General features: G+C 39.8%; 1 protein-coding gene across 1 annotated transcript in view; it reads right to left on the bottom strand.

Moving 5' to 3' along the window:
- Positions 1-681: 681 nt before the first annotated feature.
- The window catches only part of LOC124610378 (protein lin-7 homolog C), a 59493-nt gene continuing 36751 nt past the window's right edge, over positions 682-23423 (bottom strand). The window contains exon 4 of the mRNA XM_047140153.1: positions 682-1743. Within this exon, the coding sequence (XP_046996109.1) occupies positions 1588-1743 (156 nt within the window). The 3' untranslated portion in view covers positions 682-1587. The remainder of the gene's footprint in view (positions 1744-23423) is intronic.

Genomic DNA, 23423 nt, shown 5'->3' with positions numbered 1-23423 from the left:
AAACAGTATTAATATCTTGTAAAAACAGTAATACTCTATTATGCACAGATGTGTGCAACTTGACCTGTGTCCACTTACAGCTACATTATCTTCCAGCTGTTCAACAAGCATAGAAACTGATTTGGCAAAATTGTGAGTATGTCTGTCTCAAATATGGAACAAATATCATTATGAACGAATATTCAAAAATGCAAAATATTGAATTGTACAAAGACCTTAACAGTCTGAAATGAAATGGGTTGACTGCTAAAAATAAAATAACAATCAGATAGCTGAATGGAAATTAAACATATCCAGGAATTTGTAGCCATTCCATGGATCATCATCATCATCATCATCATCATCATCATCATCATCATCGTCATCTGCTCCTACTGAAAATGTATAACTGAACACATTTAAAAAATACTGAAATCATGAAATTACAATGCAATGAACACCCTTAGCTGCTTACATACGTCAACGGGGCCAGATGAAAATGTGTGCCCCGACCGGGACTGGAACACGGGATCTCCTGCTTACATGGCAGACGCTCTATCCATCTGAGCACTGAGGACACAGAGGATAGTGCATGACTGCAGGGATTTATCTCTGGCACGCCTCCCGCGAAACCCACATTCTCAACGTATTGTCCTCCACTACATTCGTAGTGCCCCCGCCCATTATACTCATTACTCGCGGCGTGTTGCCGATTCCCTTAAGAGTTTGGGCACTGTTTGTGCATTCGCACAGAAGAAGAAGATCGTCAAGGTATCTGTTCTTTCGGACATGTCCGAAAGAACAGATACCATCTTAGTATATATACTGAAATCATGATATGGTTCATTTTCAGCGTAAGTGGCATAACCTATCTTCTGGAAAATATGAGGCAGCAAAGAATGAGATCTTGCATCAATATTAAATGACTTTCTGTTTGCAAGTATCAATTACAAATTAAATAACTATACAGTGCCAACAGAAGCACAGCTAACATAAAGAAGTTACCACGCATTCATTGTGCAAAACAGTAATACTGAGGAATGGCCGCCTAGAAAATAGCTTGAATATGTATAAACTGAATAATGGCTACACCTGGGGCTACAGCTTTTATCACTGTCTTCTGTTAATTGACCTAAACATTTATAAATACTTAATCATTTTGCTGCCAATATTGGAACAATTATCTTAATTTGAACAGTGATTTTTAATGTGGCTTCATGTAATCAAACCATAAATTTTTAATAAGCATGTGTATACACTTACATCATGTACACTCAGTCACATCTAATAAATGACCTCTTGATCTTCATCCACTGTGAGATTATCACAAATAAAAAGAGTAATAATACATGTTTAGGATGTGAAGTTCATGGCAAAAGTTTTGGTATCAGGCTTTTGTACATAACACAGTCTCTTCATGCAAGGACTAATTTTTCTTTTTCTATAATTTAATTAGTATTAATATTCGCTGTTGTACTGAAGCTACCCTGGTTCCCAGAAAGAGGTTGAAACATTCAGTATGAATTTATCAATGCTTGAAACTGATTGCCATATCAAACAAAAAATGCATTTTAATTTGTTCTCTTATACTTAAATCATTGTGTACATTTACTGGAACTGACGCCGACGTGCTGCTCTCTGCTTATCAAAACGCATCTCCATCTCTTCCAGTACCTTTGGTGTGTACCTCACAACCAGTTTCACAGAGCCCTGTGCTTGCTTAAGCAATTCTACTGCTTTCTCATGGTTCTCACCCTCCACACTCTGGAAATTTAAAAAAAGTAATAGACTTAGTAAAGGTGCGATATATATCTCACGCAATGTGTGAAAATCCTACATTCAGACATCAGTAAGTAGAAGCACAACAGCAGAATTACTGTCTAGTGGTTTGCTAATGCTGTATTTTACCATTTGATTTCTTCTACTGAATAAAATAAAAATTCACAGGTGGAAAAAACAACTTTGCACCAAACACCAAAAAGAGCTAACTTGAGAGATGATCCTTTTCTCTCTTTTGCCTCTCTTCTTTCTTGTTTGTTGCTAAGATCAGCAACTGTTTGTCTGTTGTGTGTCTGAGGAATTATCTTCACTAGATAGGTTACATATGAACTGTAATAATAACATGGGGCTACTCATCATTTTATAGTTTTGAGAGACAACTTGATGTTCTAGAATGATGTTCAAATTTAGTCAGATTATTTTTATTACAAAATATATGACTGGAAGTTCTTGCTATTATACTTCTTGTAACACAAGTAATTTGTCTTTAAATGTGAACATTTTAGGTTAGTCTTTACTAAGACTATTGTGAAAGTCAATTGAAACAACAAATTACTGTAACCCAGTTACGTTTATTATACTTTCTCAATTTCAGGAGAGTATGTTTGTATCACCAGATGCATTTATATAAATTAAGAAGGAATTTTGTGTAACTTGTAGTACTGTGTTGCTGTGGCCATAAACTGCTTTTTATCATATTTACATCACATGCACTTTTTACAAAAAGAACTAAGAAAATATGACACAAGAGCCTTTAAACACCATCTCCACTTAGTTCATTTCATAGTTAGCGCATGTGATGTAAAAACAGCTAGAAAAGTGGTCTGTGGTCACTGAAAGACACAGCTAAGTCATCCAAAGGTCTTACTTACTGTACTATTCATCCATGCCTTCTCAACTGAATTAAATGCGCCTGATGGAGATATAATCCTCCAAAACACATGTGGAAAATATAATAAATGTGATTGGTTACAGTAATTTGTTGTTTCAACAGACAAAATAATCTGCATTAACAGAACTCTTGTTTCTAATTACATGCAATAGGAATGAATTTTCAGGCTTTCAAATTTCAATTTAACTGTGGCATGTTTTCCATATACTGATACTACAGTTACTCTCACATTATCTAATGCTTCATTCAGTGTATTGTTTTGCTTGTGATGCCTTAATTATTTTCTATCAATGCTACACTTTTAGACTGAGACCCAATTCACAAAATAAAGAAACGTGATCCAGATACCCTAGCAATCTAGAAACAGATTTTTTTTCTTAACTACACAGTTATTATTTCAACATCACAATATACTATGAAAAATGCAAGTCTGATGAGCTATAGTTAGCAACACCTTCACCTGTCCATCCTCTGCTCAATACCTCTTCTCTACACGGGTTAGCCTTGCTTCATTTAATTGAAACTATATTCTAGAAGGGTATAAAAAAAGCTATGAGCTGCACATAAATTTAAATTCTTTAACAATTTGTGAGAGAGCAAGATGCTCTGTTTTAATCATTTAATCCAGAGGCTTTGATGTTTTTATATTATCCTCTGTTATACAACTTCCTTCAAGGAATATTAGTGTGAAGTGTATACTAACTGTACTGAAATTTCCATGATGCCTGAGGGATCACAAAATGCATTCTAATACTATCTGACGTCTCTGAGAAAGTAGACAGTAAGGGATGAGATGAGTGTGATAATCTGGAGTTTTTAATTAATTCTATCAGATGTACTGCATGAAAATAATATTAAATAGTACTGTTTCAAATCAAGTTCTCACTTTTACTTTTAAAACACTTTATTTAAAATATACACATGTTGACTTTATTAAAATAGGCGCACGAAGACTTACTAATGCGCCTCAACACACACACATATATACACAAACATCTGTCACCACAATCGATATTTCTCGAACATACTCGATATCCGATATAAATGTATTACAATTCCAACACGCCTCCTTACATTTATATCGCGATGTTTAACATATTCCTAATTTTAATGAATTTTTCTTTACATAACGACTTTGTGAATATATCTGCAACATTTTCATTCGAATCTACTTTAACAATATCAATGAGTCCCTGTAAATAATACTCATGCACAAAATGGTAATGTACTTCTATATATTTTGAATTCTTTGTGAAATTACCAAACTTCGCTATATTTAATGCTCCTGAATTATCTTCATATATGACAATAGGTTTTTCAAATTTAACATTAAAAATGTCTAAAATATCATGTACAAGTTTCACCTCGCTAACAGCTTCAGACAATGCTACATATTCTGCAAAAGTTGAAGCCTTTGTGACACTCGCTTGTTTTCTTGACTTCCAAAATACAACATTACTAAATAATCTAATTACATAACCAGAAGTTGACTTTCTATCCACACTATCACCTGCCCAATCTGAATCCACAAAACAATCTAATATCTCAGCACCTTCATTCCTACAATAGTTTAATTTCAAATCTTTAGTTAAATATAAATATTTCAAAATTCTCAAAGCATATTTAAAATGAGTACTACTGTAACAACTTTGGAATCTGCTCAAGTAATTCACACTATAGCTAATATCTGGTCTAGTACCCGAACTTATGTACAAGAGTGCACCTATCAAGTTTCTATATCTAACGTCATTACAATCTTCATACGCTGGTTCTAACTTTAAATTTACTTCCATTGGAGTTTTGTACAAGATCGAATCTTCAATTTTATATTTCGCAGCTAACGAATCAATGTATTTTTCTTGACTCAAACTCATAACTCTTGTTTCATAATCATAATTAATATCGATGCCAAGATATCTTTTTACCTCACCTAAATCTTTCATATTAAATCGCTTTGACAATAAGTTCTTAATCTTAACAATTTTTTCTTTTCTCACACAGCAAATGAGCAAATCGTCGACAAAAATAATCAAATAAATCAAGACATCTCCATCTCTCAATACATAAAGACAATAATCATATTTACTCCTTTTAAAACCTAAACTTCTTAAAAACTCGTCAAGACAATTGTACCAAGCTCGTGAGCTTTCTCGCAAACCATACAATGCTTTATACAATTTACAGACTCTACCCGTACCATCATCATATCCTCTTGGCTGCTTTACATAAACTTCAGATAAAACTTTACAATTTAGAAACGCAGTCTCTACGTCCATTTGTTCTATAACCAAACCTTCTTGACAACAGTATGACAACAAAATCTTTAATGTTTGCATATTGGTTACTGGAGAATAAATATCCTCAACGATTTCTTTTTGTTGAAACACCCTGACAACTAATCTTGCTTTGTAAACACCCTCTGATTTCTTTGTGAAAACCCACTTTACATCAATGGCTTCTTTATCAACTGGTTTATCTACTAATTCCCATGTTTTGTTTTTGTTCAAACAATCAATTTCCTTATTCATCGCTTTTTCCCAATAATTTGATTCGGCACTGTTAATCGCCTCCTCAAAGCTTTCCGGACTATTTGCACTGCAAAAGTTTACATAAATAAAATTGCTGTAAACATAATCATTTAATATTTTTGGTTTTCTTTCTCTAGATGATCTCCTCAACTCAAGTACTTTCTCTGATTCATGATTATCAGAAAGCTTTTCATTTTCTATACTTTCGTGTTCAGAATCACTAGAATATTCACTTACTGAATCATAATCTTTAAACCCAATACATTTAACACCACTTTCAACAATGTCCACATGTCTAGCAACAACTATCTTATTATTTATTAGCACTCTGTAGCCTACTTCACAATAACCCATTAAAACCCCCAAATCGGCTTTCCTATCCCATTTCGACTTTCTCAGTTGCTCAGGTACTCTTACAAAAACTCTACTCCCATACAACTTCAAATGATTAACATTAGGTTTTTTTCCCAGTAATATCTCATAAGGAGTTTTCTTTTCAATGGTGTTAGCTAAAGTTCTGTTTTTGAGGTATGCTGCTGCACAAACCACTTCAGGCCAAAATCTCTTGTCTACTCGCGCTTCGGCTAGCAGACACCGTGACATGTCCATGATGGATCTGTTATACCTTTCAGCAGTACCATTAAGCTCATGCACATAAGGTGGACAAGCATTCAATACAATTCCTTTTTGTCTCACAAATTCATAGACATTTTCATTTAAATATTCCTTCCCATTGTCACATCTTATCTTTTTAACAGTTTTCCCAGTGAGATTCTCAACTTCATTAATATACTCTACAAAACATTTGTATACTTGATCTTTAGATTTTATGGTGTAAACACGAGCTGCCTTACTGTAATCATCAATGAAAGAAAGAAAATATCTTTCCCCATGCATTCCAGTAGTTGAGTGAGGCCCATTTAGATCTGTGTGAACAATTTCTAAGATTTCTTTTGCTTTGGTTCTATTATTTTTAAAAGGAACATTATGCATTTTGTTTTCGATACAGATTTTACATTTCATAAATTCTGATTCTAGTTCTGAAGGAACCCCATCTAACAATTGATGTTTACATAAAGTATTTAGATAATTGAAATTAACATGTCCCAAAATGCGGTGCCATTTTTCCTTTGCTGTCATATTATTGTCTTTACTCATAACATTAACATTAACTTCTCCTTTATTAATAGTACTACTCATTTTATACAACCGACCCTCTTTCCATGCAATCGCAATCAATCCATTAGCTTTATCAAAAATTTTTGCATTATTCCCTACCGATACAATTTTGTGATTATCTGTAATTTTAGCATAACTGATCAAGTTTTTGTCTATGTCTTTTACAAAGAAAACATTTCGCATATTAATTGGAACCATTTGATCATAGACAGGAAAATTACTAATTACATTACCAACTTTAGTAGCTTGCAAAATTTTTCCATCAGCAATTTTTACATTTATAGGTTGTTTTAAAGTTATACTCTTAGAAAAATATTCCTCATTATTAATAACATGATCAGTACAGCCACTGTCTAATAACCAATTGATTTGAATTTGATTGTTATTACTTGACTCTACTGTTCTATTTTGACCTATCATAGAATTAACCTCTGTTATAAAACTACTCATACCATAATCACTCTGATGGTAACCTTGCTTGCTGTGATGCCGACCGCTGCTAAAACCATGCTGCTCTCCTCGACCACGTTGCCTGCTGCCATAACCTCCACGCTGCATGTTGCCGTAATATCCACGCTGTACATTGCTATAGCCTCCACGCTGCATATTTCCATTACCTCTGTCGCTCACGAATTCTAGTTGCTTATTTGTGATTGCACCATAAATATAGTTGATAGCCTTCAAGTCCTCTTCATCCCACGTTTCGTTGTCTGAACTCACTTTTGCCCTCGTAGTCACTGTATAGCATTTCTTCATTTTTAGGTACATGATTATCCGCTGCTTCCAGTTCCCATAGTCTTCGCCATCAAATACAGGAATAGTTATATCAGCCATGTCGAACTTTCTGAATAACACGCGACGGCCACAATATAATATTTAACTTCTACTTTTCTTTTCAAGAACCACGCTCTGCTACCATGTTTCAAATCAAGTTCTCACTTTTACTTTTAAAACACTTTATTTAAAATATACACATGTTGACTTTATTAAAATAGGCGCACGAAGACTTACTAATGCGCCTCAACACACACACATATATACACAAACATCTGTCACCACAATCGATATTTCTCGAACATACTCGATATCCGATATAAATGTATTACAATTCCAACAAGTACATCTCAAAGTGTTACCTAAACTATAACTAATTACTGAGAATACACCCATATTTACATAAATGTGGAATTAGTGCACTAGGAATTATTCAACATGGAAGTCACGCAGTGAGGAAACTCAAACTGAATAATTCTAAATTATAGGTGCCGTTTGCACTCCAAAAAACTATTAAATTTCAAGTCTGCAATGGTACTTTATCTCAGGGAAGTGATGGAGTATTATGTGTGTACCCACAACTTTGTAGTCCAATACCAAAAACATAAGATATGGTCGTAAGTTAGTACAAATACGATAACGAAATATGAACTCTTTGAGGTTTCTAATTTTTTTTTTTTCCCATACATCGTTTTACAGAAGTGACAGCCTTCTCCATAGCTGATATCTCTAAAGCCTGTTAGTGGAATGGCTGCTAACCTGGAGATGGTGAATTCTGATGGTAAAAATAGTTTTCAGCATTAGTATACAGCCAGAAAAGGGAGGGATAACTGATAAACAGGTTAAGTGTCTTATCTCTTGGAGTGAAAGCATCCATTGTCAGATAAGGACAAAATTTAGTGACCCACGGGAGTACATTATCAGCACTACCACAATTATCAACATCAACATCAACAACAACAACAACAACAACAACACAAACTCATCAGTTACCTACACAAAGCATAGAACTATGATACAATATACATACCTTACAAATTATAGGTTCTGAACTGCCTCTGATTGACAAATCTTAACTTAAAAGGGACTTCATAGTCGACAGTGGGAAACAAAATTTTTGTATTTGATGAAAAGAATTGCCAGGCCTGAGGAAACATGAAAGTTATGATCAGTGTACACCATCCTAAAACTGTGTACTGAAGATAGAGAAAAAAAAGAAGTGCATGTTAAACAGCATTTCAATGCTACACAAATATTACCAAAGTGACACTGTGCCATGTGGGCATATGAAGACTCTTCTAAACTGCTAAGTGAAATGATTGCTAATGATTATTGTTTATGATTCTTGTGTCTTGCTTGTACATGGTATTGATTCCTGATTAACTGCTGATAGGGCACATTTGTTTCCCAAGAATTCCAAATGCAGTATCAAATGATACTGACAACTAGAAAATGTTCAGCCAAAGTCTTTCGAGTTTACTGACTGGATTGTGGTCATAATTTTGTGTGTGAGTGTGTGTGTGTGTGTGTGTGTGTGTGTGTGTGTTCAGTTTCTCTTTGTAATTAGAGGACTGGCACTCAAAACAAATTTTTGCTAAGTATGAAGAAGTGAAACACTTTACAGCAAAAATCAAGGTGGCTGTTGTAGTACTGTGAAATTGCAAAAGGCACAGACAACACACATCAAAGAACTATCACTAGTTAAAAAAGGAGAATTCAAAAGTCATTTTTGAAAAGGTTGACATCACATATCTGAAGAAAGTAGCAAAGATGAAGTGAAAATAAAATTGCAATTTACCATGATGAAAGTAACATAGAAAACAGTTTCATGAACTAAAGCTGGAACCAGTGCAATGGATATAAAGAACACAGTAATCCAAGAGCTTTCAACAACAGATTCAAGCTGCACATCGGAACCTTGACAGACAGAGATGCTATTACTACCTTCTCTACAGGACCAGTAAACTTGACCAAGCTCCGTCAGATCAGAAGCACAATAGGGAACTGAGACACTGTAAAAAAGCTGAAGAGCCTCAGACTCTAACTGAAATCAAACAGAACAGGTAAGTCACTGACCACAAACCAAAAAGGAAAGCAGAAGTTTTGTTCTATGTCTAGAGCAGGCAAATACAGAAGGGTAAGGGTCTATTAAACATGGCCAGTTCAAATGTATGGTGAATAATGGTACCCCTTAGGGAAATTGCAGCAAGGAACAGGACAGAACACCAGGTGAACGCACTGCATGTGTCTGGGGACCTCACTCAACATGTTGAAGAGGCTATTCCAGTAGGCATTGAGAGAACAGAGTGAAACCAACTGCCGACTGTGGTGTGTGTTGGAAAAACGAAGCCTGTTGTCTGGGCTCCAAGGTCATACTTGGGTCATTCCAGTGCCTGGCAGAGAAGATTGAGATGACTAGCCTTGTACAAGGAGTTTGAACAAAGTTCACAACTTGCAGCATTCTCTTCAGAACTGATTGTGGCCCCGTGGTTCTGAGTCAAGTGGAAGGACAGAACCAGACACTCTGAACATTCTGTAATAAGCTAACATGATACTTCCTGGATTTGTGCCATAGGGCTGAGAAGTGTAGGGTCCCCCTAAATGGGTCAAGTGTGCACTACACATCAGAGGCTGCTATCCATGTAGCTGACAGCGTGTGGGGGTGCACACAAGGGTTTTTTAGATTAGGCAACTCTCCATCCAGTCCAGATAACAATAACTGTAAGAGACCCAGGAGCATAGGTGTAAGATCCAAAAGAGTGTGCACTGCCCCCCCCCCCCCTCCCCCCCGATGAGAGTATTAAAATTCCAGTAGTTAACAAGTGCAGTAACATTAGCAACAAAATACCAGAATTTGGAGCACTTCACAACAGCAGAGAACTATGGCTCCAGTTTAAAAGAATAGTTGACAATGCATTGGATAGATATGTAACCAGTAGAACAATTTATAATGGGAGGGATCCTCCATGGTAAACAGTCACTGTAAAAAAGCCTTCTAAAGAAACAGAGACTACTACATAATAGATGTAAAACAAAGAGTAGCACTGGTACAGAGAGAGATGCTGAATAAAACCCGTTTCGCTGTCACAAGAGCAATGTCTGAAGCCTTTAAAGACTACTGTAACAGAATATTTTCAAATGATCTTTCAAGAAACCTAAAGAACTTCTGGTCATATGTAAAGGCTGTTAAAGGCACCAAAGTTAGTGTTGAGTAACTGGGGGATGGGACAGGAACTGAGATGGAGGGAAGCAATGCAAAAGCTGAAATGCTTTACTCTGTTTTCCAATTTCCTTTACAAAAGAAAACCCAGAGGAATTGCTCCGATTTAACATTCATTACACTGAAAAGATGAGTGACATACATGTTAGTGTCAGTGGTGTTGAGAAACAGCTGGCATAGTTAAAATTGAACAAAGTTCCAGGGCCCGACAGAATCCCTATCACATTCTATACTGAATTTGTGGCTTAGTTAATGTCTCTTCTAAGTATAATCTATCACAGATCCCTTGAACAAAAAACTGAGCCCAGTAGTTGTAAGAAAGCACAGGTTACAGCTGTTTACAAGAAGGGTAGTAGAAACAGTCCATAAAACTAGTGCCCAATATCCTTTCTCACATGACATACTGAAAACTTTGGATCAAGGCAGTCAGATAGATGCGATACTTCTTAATTTCTGATAACCTTTTGACTCAGTACCACATATACGCTTATTGTCTGTTGTATGATCCTGTGATGCATCAACACAAATGTGAGGCTAGATTGGGGATATTTTGACAGGGAGGATGCAGCACGTTATCTTGGATGGAGAGCCACTGTCACATGTAGAAGTAATTTTGGGTGTGGCCCAGGGTAGCACATTGGCAATTTAGCTGTTCGTGTGATATATTAATGACCCTGTAGAAAATATTAATAATAACGTCAGCCTTTTGGAGAAAATGAAATATTGTCCAAAAAGAGCTGCATAAATATTCAGTCAGATGTTGATAAAATTTCAAAGTGTCAGAGATGTAAAACTGTGCACTTCCAAAATGAAAGAAAATGTAGTATCTTATGACCATAATACCAATGTGTCACAGTTCAATACAGACAATTACCTGGATGTAACACTTCATAGGGATATGAAATGGAATGATTACACAGGCTCAGTTGCAGGTAAAGTAGGTGGTAGACTTCAGTTTAATCGTAGAAAACTGGGGAAACGCAATCAGTCTACAAAGGAGACTGTACAAATCACTCGTGCAACCCATTCTAGAATATTGCTCAGGTATGCGGTAATTAGAAGCATCTACAAAATATCTTGAGTGTACTTAATAATTGATGTGTTTCCAAGGCCAAAAACTGCATGTGAAAAGGATATTTCAATAAATATCTGTAGACAGGAATTATTTTGTCAAAGTTCTTCAAAACTATCTCCCCTCCAAGTATGTGACTGTTAATCAACGCCAAAAAACTAAACTTTAAGCTAAAATATGTGAGTGAATTTGACCTGAAGGTCAGTTACAAATGTTAAAGCATGATGTAAGAGGCAAACATCACTGACAGATTAGGTCTTAGGCCTGGTCTGACTGGCCAACAGCTGCCTAGAAGGCACCACAAGGAGAAATTTATGAAAGTGGGACATGTGATCAGCATGTCACCAATCCCTCCAGCTGTTATTGCCAGTAGATGAATCCTGATGATGCCACTGTTTCTTTATTGAAGCAGCTCCTCATTTGGCCTCACAAGGACTGAGTGGACCCCGTACCAGACCACCCTACCTTAGAAAAAATCTCAGGAGGTAACTGGAATTGAAACCACATTCTCCTGCAGAAATGCTAATCATTTGGCTGTGGAGGCAGCCACAAATGTTAAAGCAACATGCAAAAACATATTAATAAAATAATTGATAGATTAGTGATTTGCTGCACACAACATTAAAATGAAACATCCACTCATCGAAGACAATATAAGAAATCAACAAACTACTCGTTCAACAAAATTTGATCGAATATCATCAAAAAAGAGTCTCGAAACTGGTAAACAGACTGTTTCACCATATTACTAGCACTCTGTAGGCGTATAGCTGGAAATGTGTCAGAAGGAGAGCAAAACTCACAAGGATTGCAGTACACCACCACTGTACTACTCTGATCTGACAGGGGATTTTACCGAACAACAAAAAGTAACATAGTAATGTTCATAAATTATATAAATTACATCACTAACAGAAATTAAGACAACAATTTGGTCAAATCTGAAGCATTTATGACTACAGTGAAGTGAGAAATTGAATTATATGACAACCAAGGAAAAAATTGTAATATGATAACAATAAAATCTGGAAAAGGCGGAGTAAAATAAAAAAAAAAAAAAAAAAAAAAAAAAAACCTTGAATATTATGCGGATAGGTGCTATTTGCTACATTTCAAATATATATGTGTATATGTGTATAATACTGTTTCCATAACTAACAAAAACTGACGAGTACAGAAACATATCCAAAAGACACACTGATAACTTTTTAGTTTTTAGATTTATAAATATAACAGAAATTCCTGGCTGGAACAATACTTAAAAAAAGGGAAAGGCAACCATCCAGCTATAGCAGAATGATTTGTGGAGTATAGAAACACATAACGGAAAACAATAGCTTCAGAGCTCATGTTCTTGCTCTTTTTCTTAGTAAAGGTATGTAGTTCCAAACACATAACAACATGAACACTGAAATGTACACTTCTACGACCACAGTGAGATTGATTATTGGAAGCAGTTGTGTGGGCTGCTGGAGGTCAGGAAGAGCTAGGGATAGATATACAATGCAAGGACAGGTAGCAGAATACAGTAGGGCATGTCTTGACAAATGACTCAGTGGCTGCACAAGATGGAGGGAGTTCAGAGGGTGGAGCATATAACAGCTATATAGTGAGAGAGGGGTGTGGGGGCAAGGGAGGTAGGAAGAAAAGAAGAGGAAGGTGGAAATGAAGAGGACACACGGACACACACACACACACACACACACACAGGGGGGAGAGGGAGAGGGAAATGGAGAGGGAGGGGGAGGAGGGAGGGGGAGGAGGGAGGGGGAGGATGGAGGGGAGGAGGGAGGGGGAGGAGGGAGGGGGAGGAGGGAGGGGAGGGGAGGGAAAGGAGGGAGGGGAGGGGAGGGAAAGAAGGATGGGGAGGGGGAGGGAGAGGATGGGGAGGGGAGAGGGAGGGAGAGAGAGAATGATGACAGTACTCCATCTTGATAGGTAAGAAGTGCTATGGAAAGAAGAGAGAAGGAAAAAGGTAAAGTTAGGCAGTGAGAAACAGGTTAGCAGAGATTTAGAGGATTGTGAGAGTATAAAGTATGCTGTAGATATAATTGCCACCTCTGTAGTTACTGACACAGAGTCTGTAAATAGCCTGCACAGTGAAGCAGCTGTTCAAGTCATTTGTATTGTGGCATGCAGCACGTTTGACGACTGGATGCTCAATATGCAGTATGCCACAGTTTGGCGGTGGCCGTACATGCAAGTGGATTGTTGCTTACTTTTCATGCCCACATGGAATACTGTGCAGTAACTGTGGCTTAGATGATATATAAGGGCAGTTCAAAAAACAAGCTGGAGGCATAATTACAGAAACCAGTACCTGTATGTTAGAAGTATTGACCCTGGCTGTTGAGACACTTGTCCCACTGTGCAACCAGGCAATGAATGGCTGTATCATAAAATTCCCAGGGCTGCAATGTTAACCAGTTCTGCACATACAGCTGGACTCGTCATCCGAGGTGAATCGTTTGCCCCTCAGAGCCTTTTTAAGGGGACCAAAACTGGCATATTCACATGGAGAGAGGTCCAGACAGTATGGAGGGCGGCCGAGAACCTCCCATTTGAATTTCTGCAGGAGTGCCATGACTGTGTTGGCCGTATGAGGCTTCGCACTGACGTGGAGCAGAATGACCCCACAGGTGAGATTGCCAGGTCATTATGATTTGATTGCTTGGCGGAGGGTGTTCAAGGTTTGCGAGTAATGTTGGGCATTCACTGTTGTCCCGAGCTGCAGGACGTGAATCAGAAGGGGGCCATCTTGGTCAACGAAGAACGTCAGCATAACCTTTCCTGCACTTGTGTGGATGGCCTTGGCTTTTTTTTTGGTGGTGGTGACACTGGATGCTTCCACTGGAGACTGTCATTTTGATTCTGGTTTGAAGTGATGACACCATGACTCATCTCCAGCCACCACTCGTGCCAGGAATTTTTCCCTTCCCAAACATAGCGCTGCAGGTGAGCAAGACAGTGGGCCATTCAACATGCTTCCTGGTGTGGTTGAAGACTGTGGGGCACCCATTTGGCACAAACTTTGTGCATGTGCACTCGTTCCTTCATGATGAATGCTTCCAACACTCAATCAGACCATGGCAGCTTTGGCTTTCACTGTCACTCGGCGGTCCTGGGTAATGAGTGCATCCACCAGCTTGACAATGTCATCAGTAATGCGGTGTGGTGCTGCACACCGTGTATCATCAGCTAACGACACCCATCCTTACCTGAAGTGCTTGTACGACGCCTTGACCCTTACAAGGGACATGCAGTGTTTGCCATACACTTGTGACATTTATCAATGAATGTCCAACTCCTACTCCTTCCACTGTTAGAAAACGAACACCACCTCTTTGCTCTTTGTTTGATGCCTCGATGTCACTGTTTGCAAAGCAACTGGCAGCGTTGAACGATTGATGCATGCTGCTGCTGCTAGCTCTGTATAGTCACATGACGTGCACACCTGCCCTCTAACGATGGGCTGTGAACTTCCATGCTCTGGTTGGAACCACACCTCGTTACACGAGCCACGATATTACGCTGTTACTGTTTTGCGCATTCCAGACTCTGGCTCATTTCTTTTTGAATGCCCCTTATATAATATGGCTGCTTTCACACACAGCAGTGTCTTTTATTGGATAAGGAATGTCTGTGACTGGACTGCAGCAGGAGGTGGTGGGTGGATGTTGGTTGGTTGGTATTGGGGAGGGAGTGGGGGGTGGGGGCAATGGACCAAATAGTTAGGTTCAGTCCCTCTATTAAGGAGTGGTGCATCCAGAACTAGAGATGTCCACCAAGAACTTTTTGTTATCTAGTCATGAGATTCATAACAGCAAAAGTGAGAAGGTTAAAAACATGATGAACATCTTTTTTATTATCAATAATAAAAGCAAGGTGAGGAAAATAGGGAAGTCAGTAGGTGGGCAGCCCCAGGGCTCTACATGCGACAGGAAATGTCCACCCAAACCTGTCCCACCCCTGACGCATTACAGTCAAGAGCACCCACTATTCAACAAAGTGCAACACACAGAATAGAAAATCTGATGTGGCAAAAAGGAGGTAAACCAAATTCAAAAGTGATCAAAACAGAGTAAAAGAGGGATGGAAAAGCAGCTTGGTCAAGGAGGAAGGATCAGGGATCCCCCAGACCCAGCATACAATGGGAGGCGCTCCACACCCAACCACCCTGCCCTTGCTCCAGAGGCAGACAAAAACCTACTAAACGAGGAGGTATTCCACCATGATATGAGCTACTGTCTCTCAAATCTCCACAGCCATAATGAGGGCGTGGCTCGTTACACAAAGAGAAACTATGGGTGAATCTGATGAAACCAATGATGAGATGACATAGGACTGCGGATTTCTTCTGGGAGGAGCAGAAGGAAGTGCACCATGCTGCACTACACTCCTCTATTGTGCAGAGTTTATTACACGGGCACCACATAAAATTCTATTTCCAAGCATGCAGAGATATCACTTGCACCCGCAAATCCGCACCTGGGATTGGCAAAATGAAAGAGGGTGGGAATCAGGACGATAACACTCCTCATACGCAAAAAAGAATAGAATATATGAGATGATCTGGGAATTGTCAAATGACAATTGCATTGGAGAGCAAGAACTGGTAGTGTTGAATTTGAAGAGGGAAGGATCCCCTCTTTGGCAATGAAACTGTTTAAATGCCTAGTCCAGAAGGCACCAGTGCCCAGATGCACACCACAAAGGTGGATGAGCCATAAACACGACAAGCATAGTCCAGTCAGCACGAAACCAAGGCCCTGTAAATACAGATAAAAGTAGCACAATCCATACCTCAAGTCTGGTACTGCGCGCCGCGGAATTTGAATTCCCACCAGACGTCATGGACGTTGAAGACCCATAGAGGTCTCTGCACCATCGCGCCGTAGGCTGTGGTGGCGCGCGCCTCCTGGGCCGCATTTAGAGAGAGTGCCACAGTGGAACACGTGGTTGCAGCGGCCAATAGCGGCATCCCCGATAGAGTACTTAAGCGCCTGCCTGTCACTCAGCCTGCCAGTTTAACCTTGCGTACGTCTCATGACATATTGCCTCGCATTAGACAGCGTATTTACTTTCGTGTTTCCTTTACGAGTGGACGTGGTTGACTTGTTTGGTTTTCTTGACTCTGTTGTCCGTTCTTGTTGTCGTAAGGTCTTTCGTTGGTCATGTCCATCCTCTCCCGTTGTGTTGTTGTTCGCGGGAAGCTCCGCGGGTCCCGCCGCGGTTCCGTCACTTCAATCCTGCGACTGTTCCGGTCGCCGTTATAATATCAAGAAGTGTAAGCAAGGAAGCAGAAAGAATTAAGCTTCTGCATGCAGCTAGGCTTCAGGTGAAGAATATGGGGCAACCAAGTAAGCTTTTTAACAAAAATAGGCCTAAGAAACTAGACTTTGCTAGGATGTCAAGTTGCTAAGTACCTAAGAAGAGTTCTGGGTTACGATGGACCATGGTACAATGGCAGAAATGGATCACCCATAGTTTTGTACGAGACAATTAGAAACCATGGGAAAACGCCTGTGCAGAGGCCCAAGAGATGGCACTCTGGGGCTGGTGGCCCGCAGAAGTTACCAGCTGGGAGCTGTACCAAATGCAAAAATCATCGTAATACATTGCAGGGGTGAATAGTGGCCCAACAGAGGTTATTAGCACAGTGATGGCAACGAGTAAGAGTGTGACACTCAACACAGAGCACTGTGGAATGCTGTTCTCTTGGACTTACACAAAGGTGAGTGAAATGCTAACTCTAACCCAGAACAACTGGTGGGTAAAAACTAACAAAAATTAGTAGGAAGCCTGAAAAGCCCAGGTCCAAAGGGTGAGTTAAATGTGATAATTCCAATTGGTGTCATATGCCTTATGCAGGTAAAAAAAGTCTGCAACAAGGTGTTGACATTCAGAAAAAGCTGGTTGGATTGGCGTTCCCAACCTAAGGAAAGGGTCGGTTGTGGATTGTCCCCCTTGAACCCACACTGATAAGAGAAAAAAGCCCCAACACAGCATAATCTTTGGGCAACCATCCCTTCAAGCAGCTTGCAGAGTATGTTAGTCATGCTAATCAGCTAGTAACTGTCAAGAAACGTAGGTTTCTTTTCTGGCTTAAGGACTGGGACACCTATGCTATCTCACCATAGCGAGGGGAAGGCACTTGAAGACCCTGAGGAACATTCAGTTGTTGGATCATCTGACTGAATTGAATCCGGGCCTTGGGCTGTGTCATGGGACAAGGCAAGATAGTGATATAGTTCCTAGCTCATGAAGAATTCATCATACGATTCATCTTGGTGGGGAGTGAAACATAAGGGAAGTATTCTACTTGTTGCTTCTGCAGTAGAAAGGTAACTGGATAGAAAGAGGATGTTACAAGGTGTTCTGCATGAGCCAATGAACTGGTACAAAGACCCGAACAGCTATTGATTGTTGGCGGCCCATAAGGCCATGAAACTTGGGCCACACCTGAAATGAAGAGGCGTTGTCCCCACGGAGGAGGCATATCACTCCCAGCATTCCTTGGAGGAGGAAATGTTTCATGTCCTGTTGACAATGAGGTCATTAGAGACAGAGCACAAGCTCAGATTAGGGAAGGACGGAGAAGGAAATTTGCCATGCCCTTTGATAGGTACTAATCTGGAATTTGCTTTAAGCATTTTATGGAAAACACAGAAAACCTACATCAGAATGGCCGTACATGGGTTTGAGCCATGTCCTCCCAAATGTGTGTCCAGTGTGCTAACCATGCTAACCACTGTGCCACTCTGTTCAGTTACTCTCTACCCCCCCCCCCTCCCCCCCCAGCATTCTTTCCCGTGCTTGATTAGACAGTGAGTGAGCCTTAACATGAAGTTACTCGAAAGTGTTAAAGCTGGTCTGTGAAGGACGTTGCTTGAATTGTTGCAGGGCTTCTCGGCGAGTTAGTAAACCTACTGTAATGTCTTTGGTCTGCAGTGGTACCAGCTGATGGCGGGGGGATGGGGCTGTAGAAAGGGAAAGAGCAGTTCCAGCGGCATGGATGGTCACACTTGAGACACCTTGCGCAACTTTATCAATGCAATCTCACAGAGAGGCGGCGGATGTAACAGCAGAGGCATACAAAGGCCAGCTGGCTCAATGAAGTGCCCAATGTGGTACTCAGTCTGTCTGGCAGTGGTAAGGAAATAGCAGGATCACAATCATAAATGTTGCTTTGTAGTGAGCAACATAGTGAAACCACAAGATTAGGGAAAGAGAGTGTTAGATGGATAGCTGTAAAGATGACTTGGGTGGCACTGAAGTGGGTAGGAGAACCATCATTGGGAAGGACAGATTATGGGCTGTGAGAAGATGGTCAATTAGAAGGCCCCTATTAGACGAAGTGGTACTTTCCCACAGGGCATGGTGTGCACTGAAGGGGATGGCGGTGGGAGGGGGAGAGGTTGGATTAATGTGATCAGTTCAACATAAATAAGTGGGATGCCTACAGGTAGGTAAATTTTGCAAATGGCAACTGCAGAGATCATTTGCACCTGCACCGCTACTGCAACAAGATACAAAGAGGAATCTAATCCTTGACAACATCTGTACAAATGAAGGTACAGACCCCTCCAAGATGCCCTCTTGGGACTAGCATGGTTCTAACAGAATGCATGACAACCATGGAGTTTTGGAGGATAATCACCAGTTAAGCATGTTTCTTGGAGAGCAATGCAAATTGCAGAAGAGGAGGAAACATGGTGTTGCAGTACCAGCATGTGACAGCAGTACCCATTGCAATTACACTGAATAATCACATGACTAGCGGCCAGGATATGCATGTAGGAGCCTGGAGGATCAGTCATGCCACAGGATCACTGCCTGTCACCTGTGGAGATACAATCACATCCACAAACACTGGTTCAGAATCAGGCCTCCATGGGCACTGCAGAAGCCTTGTCCTGATTCTTCTTGTGGGCAAGGTTGGTTCAAGGGGCTAACCCACAGGCCCTTTCAGCCATTATTTGGCATCTGGCCTCCGATATGGGAGTTACTGGGGAGAGGGATCCTGAGAGAAAGCCCTGTCACTGGTAGATGTTGAATAAGGAAAACCTTGTCTGGCTGGGTATGGAAAGTGGTTCCCGAAGAAGGTACTAAGGAACCACAGGAGTGGAGGGTGACGGGAGATATGGTTTGGGGAAGGTTGAGGTAGGGGATGGGGGGGGGAGGGAGAGGGGGAGGGGGAGAAGGAGGGGGAGGGGGAAGGGGGGCAATGGTCGTGATGTTAGCGAAATTGAGCACCATATCCGCAGGATGTAAGCATTCATATTTCTTCCAAACATCAGTATATGACAGGCAGTCAATAGATTTGTATTCTCGGATCTTCTGTTCTTTCTTGAAAACTGGGCAAACTGCTGAACATGTTGGGTAATGTTCTGTGCAGTTGACACACAAAAGTGGACGTTCACAAGGACGTCCTTCATGGAGTGATCATTCACAGTTGCCACATTTTGGGTTTGTTGTGCAGTGGCATGACATTCGCCCGAAGTGTAAACGTCTGAAGTACCTCAATAGGTGGTCGTACATATGGTTACCCATCACCTGTACACCATGACGTTTTTTTCTAGGACATCCCTTCAAAGGCTAAGATGTCTGGATCCGTACAATTATCCTTGGGCCCTTTTTGTACACGTCTGTGAAAATATACACTTTGCCACTGGAGATTAGTCTGAAGCTCCTCATCTCTTTGGAGCATAACTTCTTTGTGGAAAATAATTCTCTGGGTCACATTAAAAGTTGTGTGTGGGGCAACAGCCACAGGTATGTTACCTTGATGATCATCTGCCTGAAGAGGTGTAGATTGGGCAGCAGAGTAACTTTCAATTAATAATGAGCATTTGACATTTTTTCCAATGATTCAACTTCCCCATTTTCTGCAATGTTTTTGACAAAAAATAATCATTTCACTGCAGTAACAGTATCTGCAAGTAACGGGTGAAGCATTTCGCTCCCAAATGGCTGGTTTGTCACTCTTTCTGCAGCGTTGACAGGGAAGGGAATGTCGTGGGGTTGTACCTCGCTGCATTATTATAATGATTCCCTTCTGAAGATACTGCTGGAGACGTGCAGCCACCAGCAGAAAAAAGTTTAACTTGCTTCATGTACAATCTTCCGCCATGTTATCAGCTACTCCAAAGGGGGGCTTTCCTCACAGATGCCACCCAGCCACAGCAACGGTTACCTGGCCAGTAAATCTCTGTCCAGAGTCCTCCACCAGCCATGATGGGCATATACTCCTTGGCTTGCATAGGAAGGCACAAACAGTGTGATCTCTGCATGTTCAATGGGCTACCACTGTGCAGGTACTTGATGACCTCCCACACAATGGAATGGCTACTATGCCATGAAATTACTATTACATGAAATAATAAAAAATACAAGGAATAATGAAAAAACCATGAGTAATTTATATTTACATACCCAGAACCAAATATAGAACACCAATTATATTCGGTCAGAAATGCGGAAAGTGGGGAGTAGAGGTGGTGTGTCATACCTTACGAAATACAATGCAGCCATCACACAATGGGAGGCAAGCCAGAAAAGCAAGGTGTGAAGACAGTTGATAGCACTTAGGTGGAAAAACGCAGAAGCTTTTTCACACTTTATGGTCAATAAAGTGAATTTGATGGGTCATGCAGATGCATAAAGATTATTTCATCAGCTGGAAAAAAAAGAAGAGATTTTCTCCATTTCCTACTACAACACACTCTTGTTTAAACTTTTCTTCACTGTGTCATTTCATGCTTTCAGAACCAAAGTGAAACAGATTTATAGGCGTAAGGCCATGCATATTACCTGGCTGCTGCAAGCTCGCTCTAGCTGCTAATCACTTTGTTCCACCATAAATTCCATCGCAAGGTGACTTCCCATGAACTGCATCATGCTGCAGTCAGCCAATGACAATGAAAAAATTCGTAGAATATACCTTCTGATTTTGGGGGAAAAGAGATGACATATTGGTGGATTGACACTCAACTATTTTACTTGTGGTAACCTTGCACTGCACCCTGAATGATAAATGAATAGTTTTCAGCAAAATCTGTTAGGATGATTTGCTCATATTCCTTTAGATCAAATTTAAAGGCTTCAACATGCAAACTTTGATGCTTGCCAATGTAATGATGGAATGACAGACTCCAAATTTTTGTTCCTACTTCTTCAATAAGTTCATCTGCAGCCATTTGCTTTGTGCCCTCAGTGTTTTGATCAGCAAGGATCCAATGCTTAACACAATAATTTCCTGTGGATCACACTGTATGAAACAGTTAGCAACAACAGATGCTATTGCTTCTGTTCCAGGACACTTTTCACTTTTCACAGCAATGTAGGGTGCATTCTTTAAACTGTAGACTGCAAACTGCCATGCAGAGAAATTCAAGTGATTACATCATACTATCGCAGACACGAAAAAATAGAACTCTGTCCTTATTACTGAAATCTTTACGCCCTTCCATTTTTTGTAAAAAGAATTCTACAGAGCTGAACACTTAAAAGATGCTTAAAAAACAAAAAAGCTACTTTTTTACAGTTTTTTTCTGATTCCTTTCTCATTTCTTATCCATTAGGACTTCAGAGTTTATATTCCCCAGGCATGCCTAAACAATTATAAAACATAATAAAAAATGTCAGATTAAATGTAAGTACCAGTGAAATGTGGGCATGCTTCCACTGCACCTTCAACTTATTATTCTTTAGGGACTTATAAACTTGGATTGCAAAACCAAATCTGGTTTTTTAGGTGGTTCAGAACAGGGTCTTTCTAATGAAAATGGTTCAAAAGCACTTTCAGAAAATATATTTTGGTAAAAGTGGGCTGAAAACACCCATTTTTGGCATCTGTACAAAAATTGTCAAGTCTGCTCTCAATTTGTAGACTACTGGAAACCAAAACATGCATTAGATTTTATATTCTAAGACCTTGTGATGGTAAGTTATCAAATGAAAAGTTTCAGGTTTATCATGCATTTACTCCTAGAAATATAAAACCTAAACTTATTACATTTTTTTAAGTGACTATTTTTTCAAACGATTTTGCTTCAAGTCATCTGTAAGAAAATCACTTACAAAATCTTTTTTATTGTTACACATAAGAGAGTGCAAAAAGTTGTACAAGGTGATTTACATCAGTTTCTTTCAGGTAAGTACTGTCAAAGATATTGTGTGTCAAAGTTGCCAAAAACTCAGGTGTACACTGCTAAAAGTTGCACCATAGGGTCAAACAAATCACTATAACCCTACAAGTATTACATTGATGAATGCAAAACTTTACCAATGTTCACATAAAATTTCATCAAAATTCATCATGGTCATACAGAAACATTTTCCAAAATTAGACCATTTGGCATGGAATGGCCCTTTGCGTCAAATGTGAGGTTCCAAGAACTTCACTGTTTTTTAACCGAAAACAGTCCCTCAGTCGTAACTGTGGTAGGCTAAAATAAAACTGACATGGTTTGCAAGGAAAGAAAACTAACACCTGTTCTGTTCAAATACTGCTCTTGGCTTTTAAGTGACAACTATTCAAAAGTAAAGTTCTATGTACTGGCTTCGCAGAAAATCCTAAGAAATTTTGGTCTTATGTCAAAGTGGTAGGTGGATCAAAACAAAATGTCCAGACACTCTGTGACCAAAATGGTACTGAAACAGAGGACGACAGACTAAAGGCCGAAAGTTGTTTCACACAGATGATAAAATGGTAGATATCGAAATAGATGACAGAGGGATAGAGAAACAATTAAAATCGCTCAAAAGAGGAAAGGCCACTGGACCTGATGGGATACCAGTTCGATTTTACACAGAGTACTCGAAGGAACTTGCCCCCCTTCTTGCAGTGGTGTATCGTAGGTCTCTAGAAGAGCGTAGCATTCCAAAGGATTGGAAAAGGGCACAGGTCATCCCCGTTTTCAAGAAGGGACGTTGAACAGATGTGCAGAACTATAGACCTATATCTCTAACATCGATCAGTAGTAGAATTTTGGAACA

This window comes from Schistocerca americana, chromosome 1 (assembly GCF_021461395.2).
Source record: "Schistocerca americana isolate TAMUIC-IGC-003095 chromosome 1, iqSchAmer2.1, whole genome shotgun sequence".
Lineage (NCBI taxonomy): Eukaryota > Metazoa > Arthropoda > Insecta > Orthoptera > Acrididae > Schistocerca > Schistocerca americana.
The sequence above is the reverse complement of the archived record's forward strand: the minus strand, read 5'-3'. Positions and strand labels throughout refer to the sequence as shown.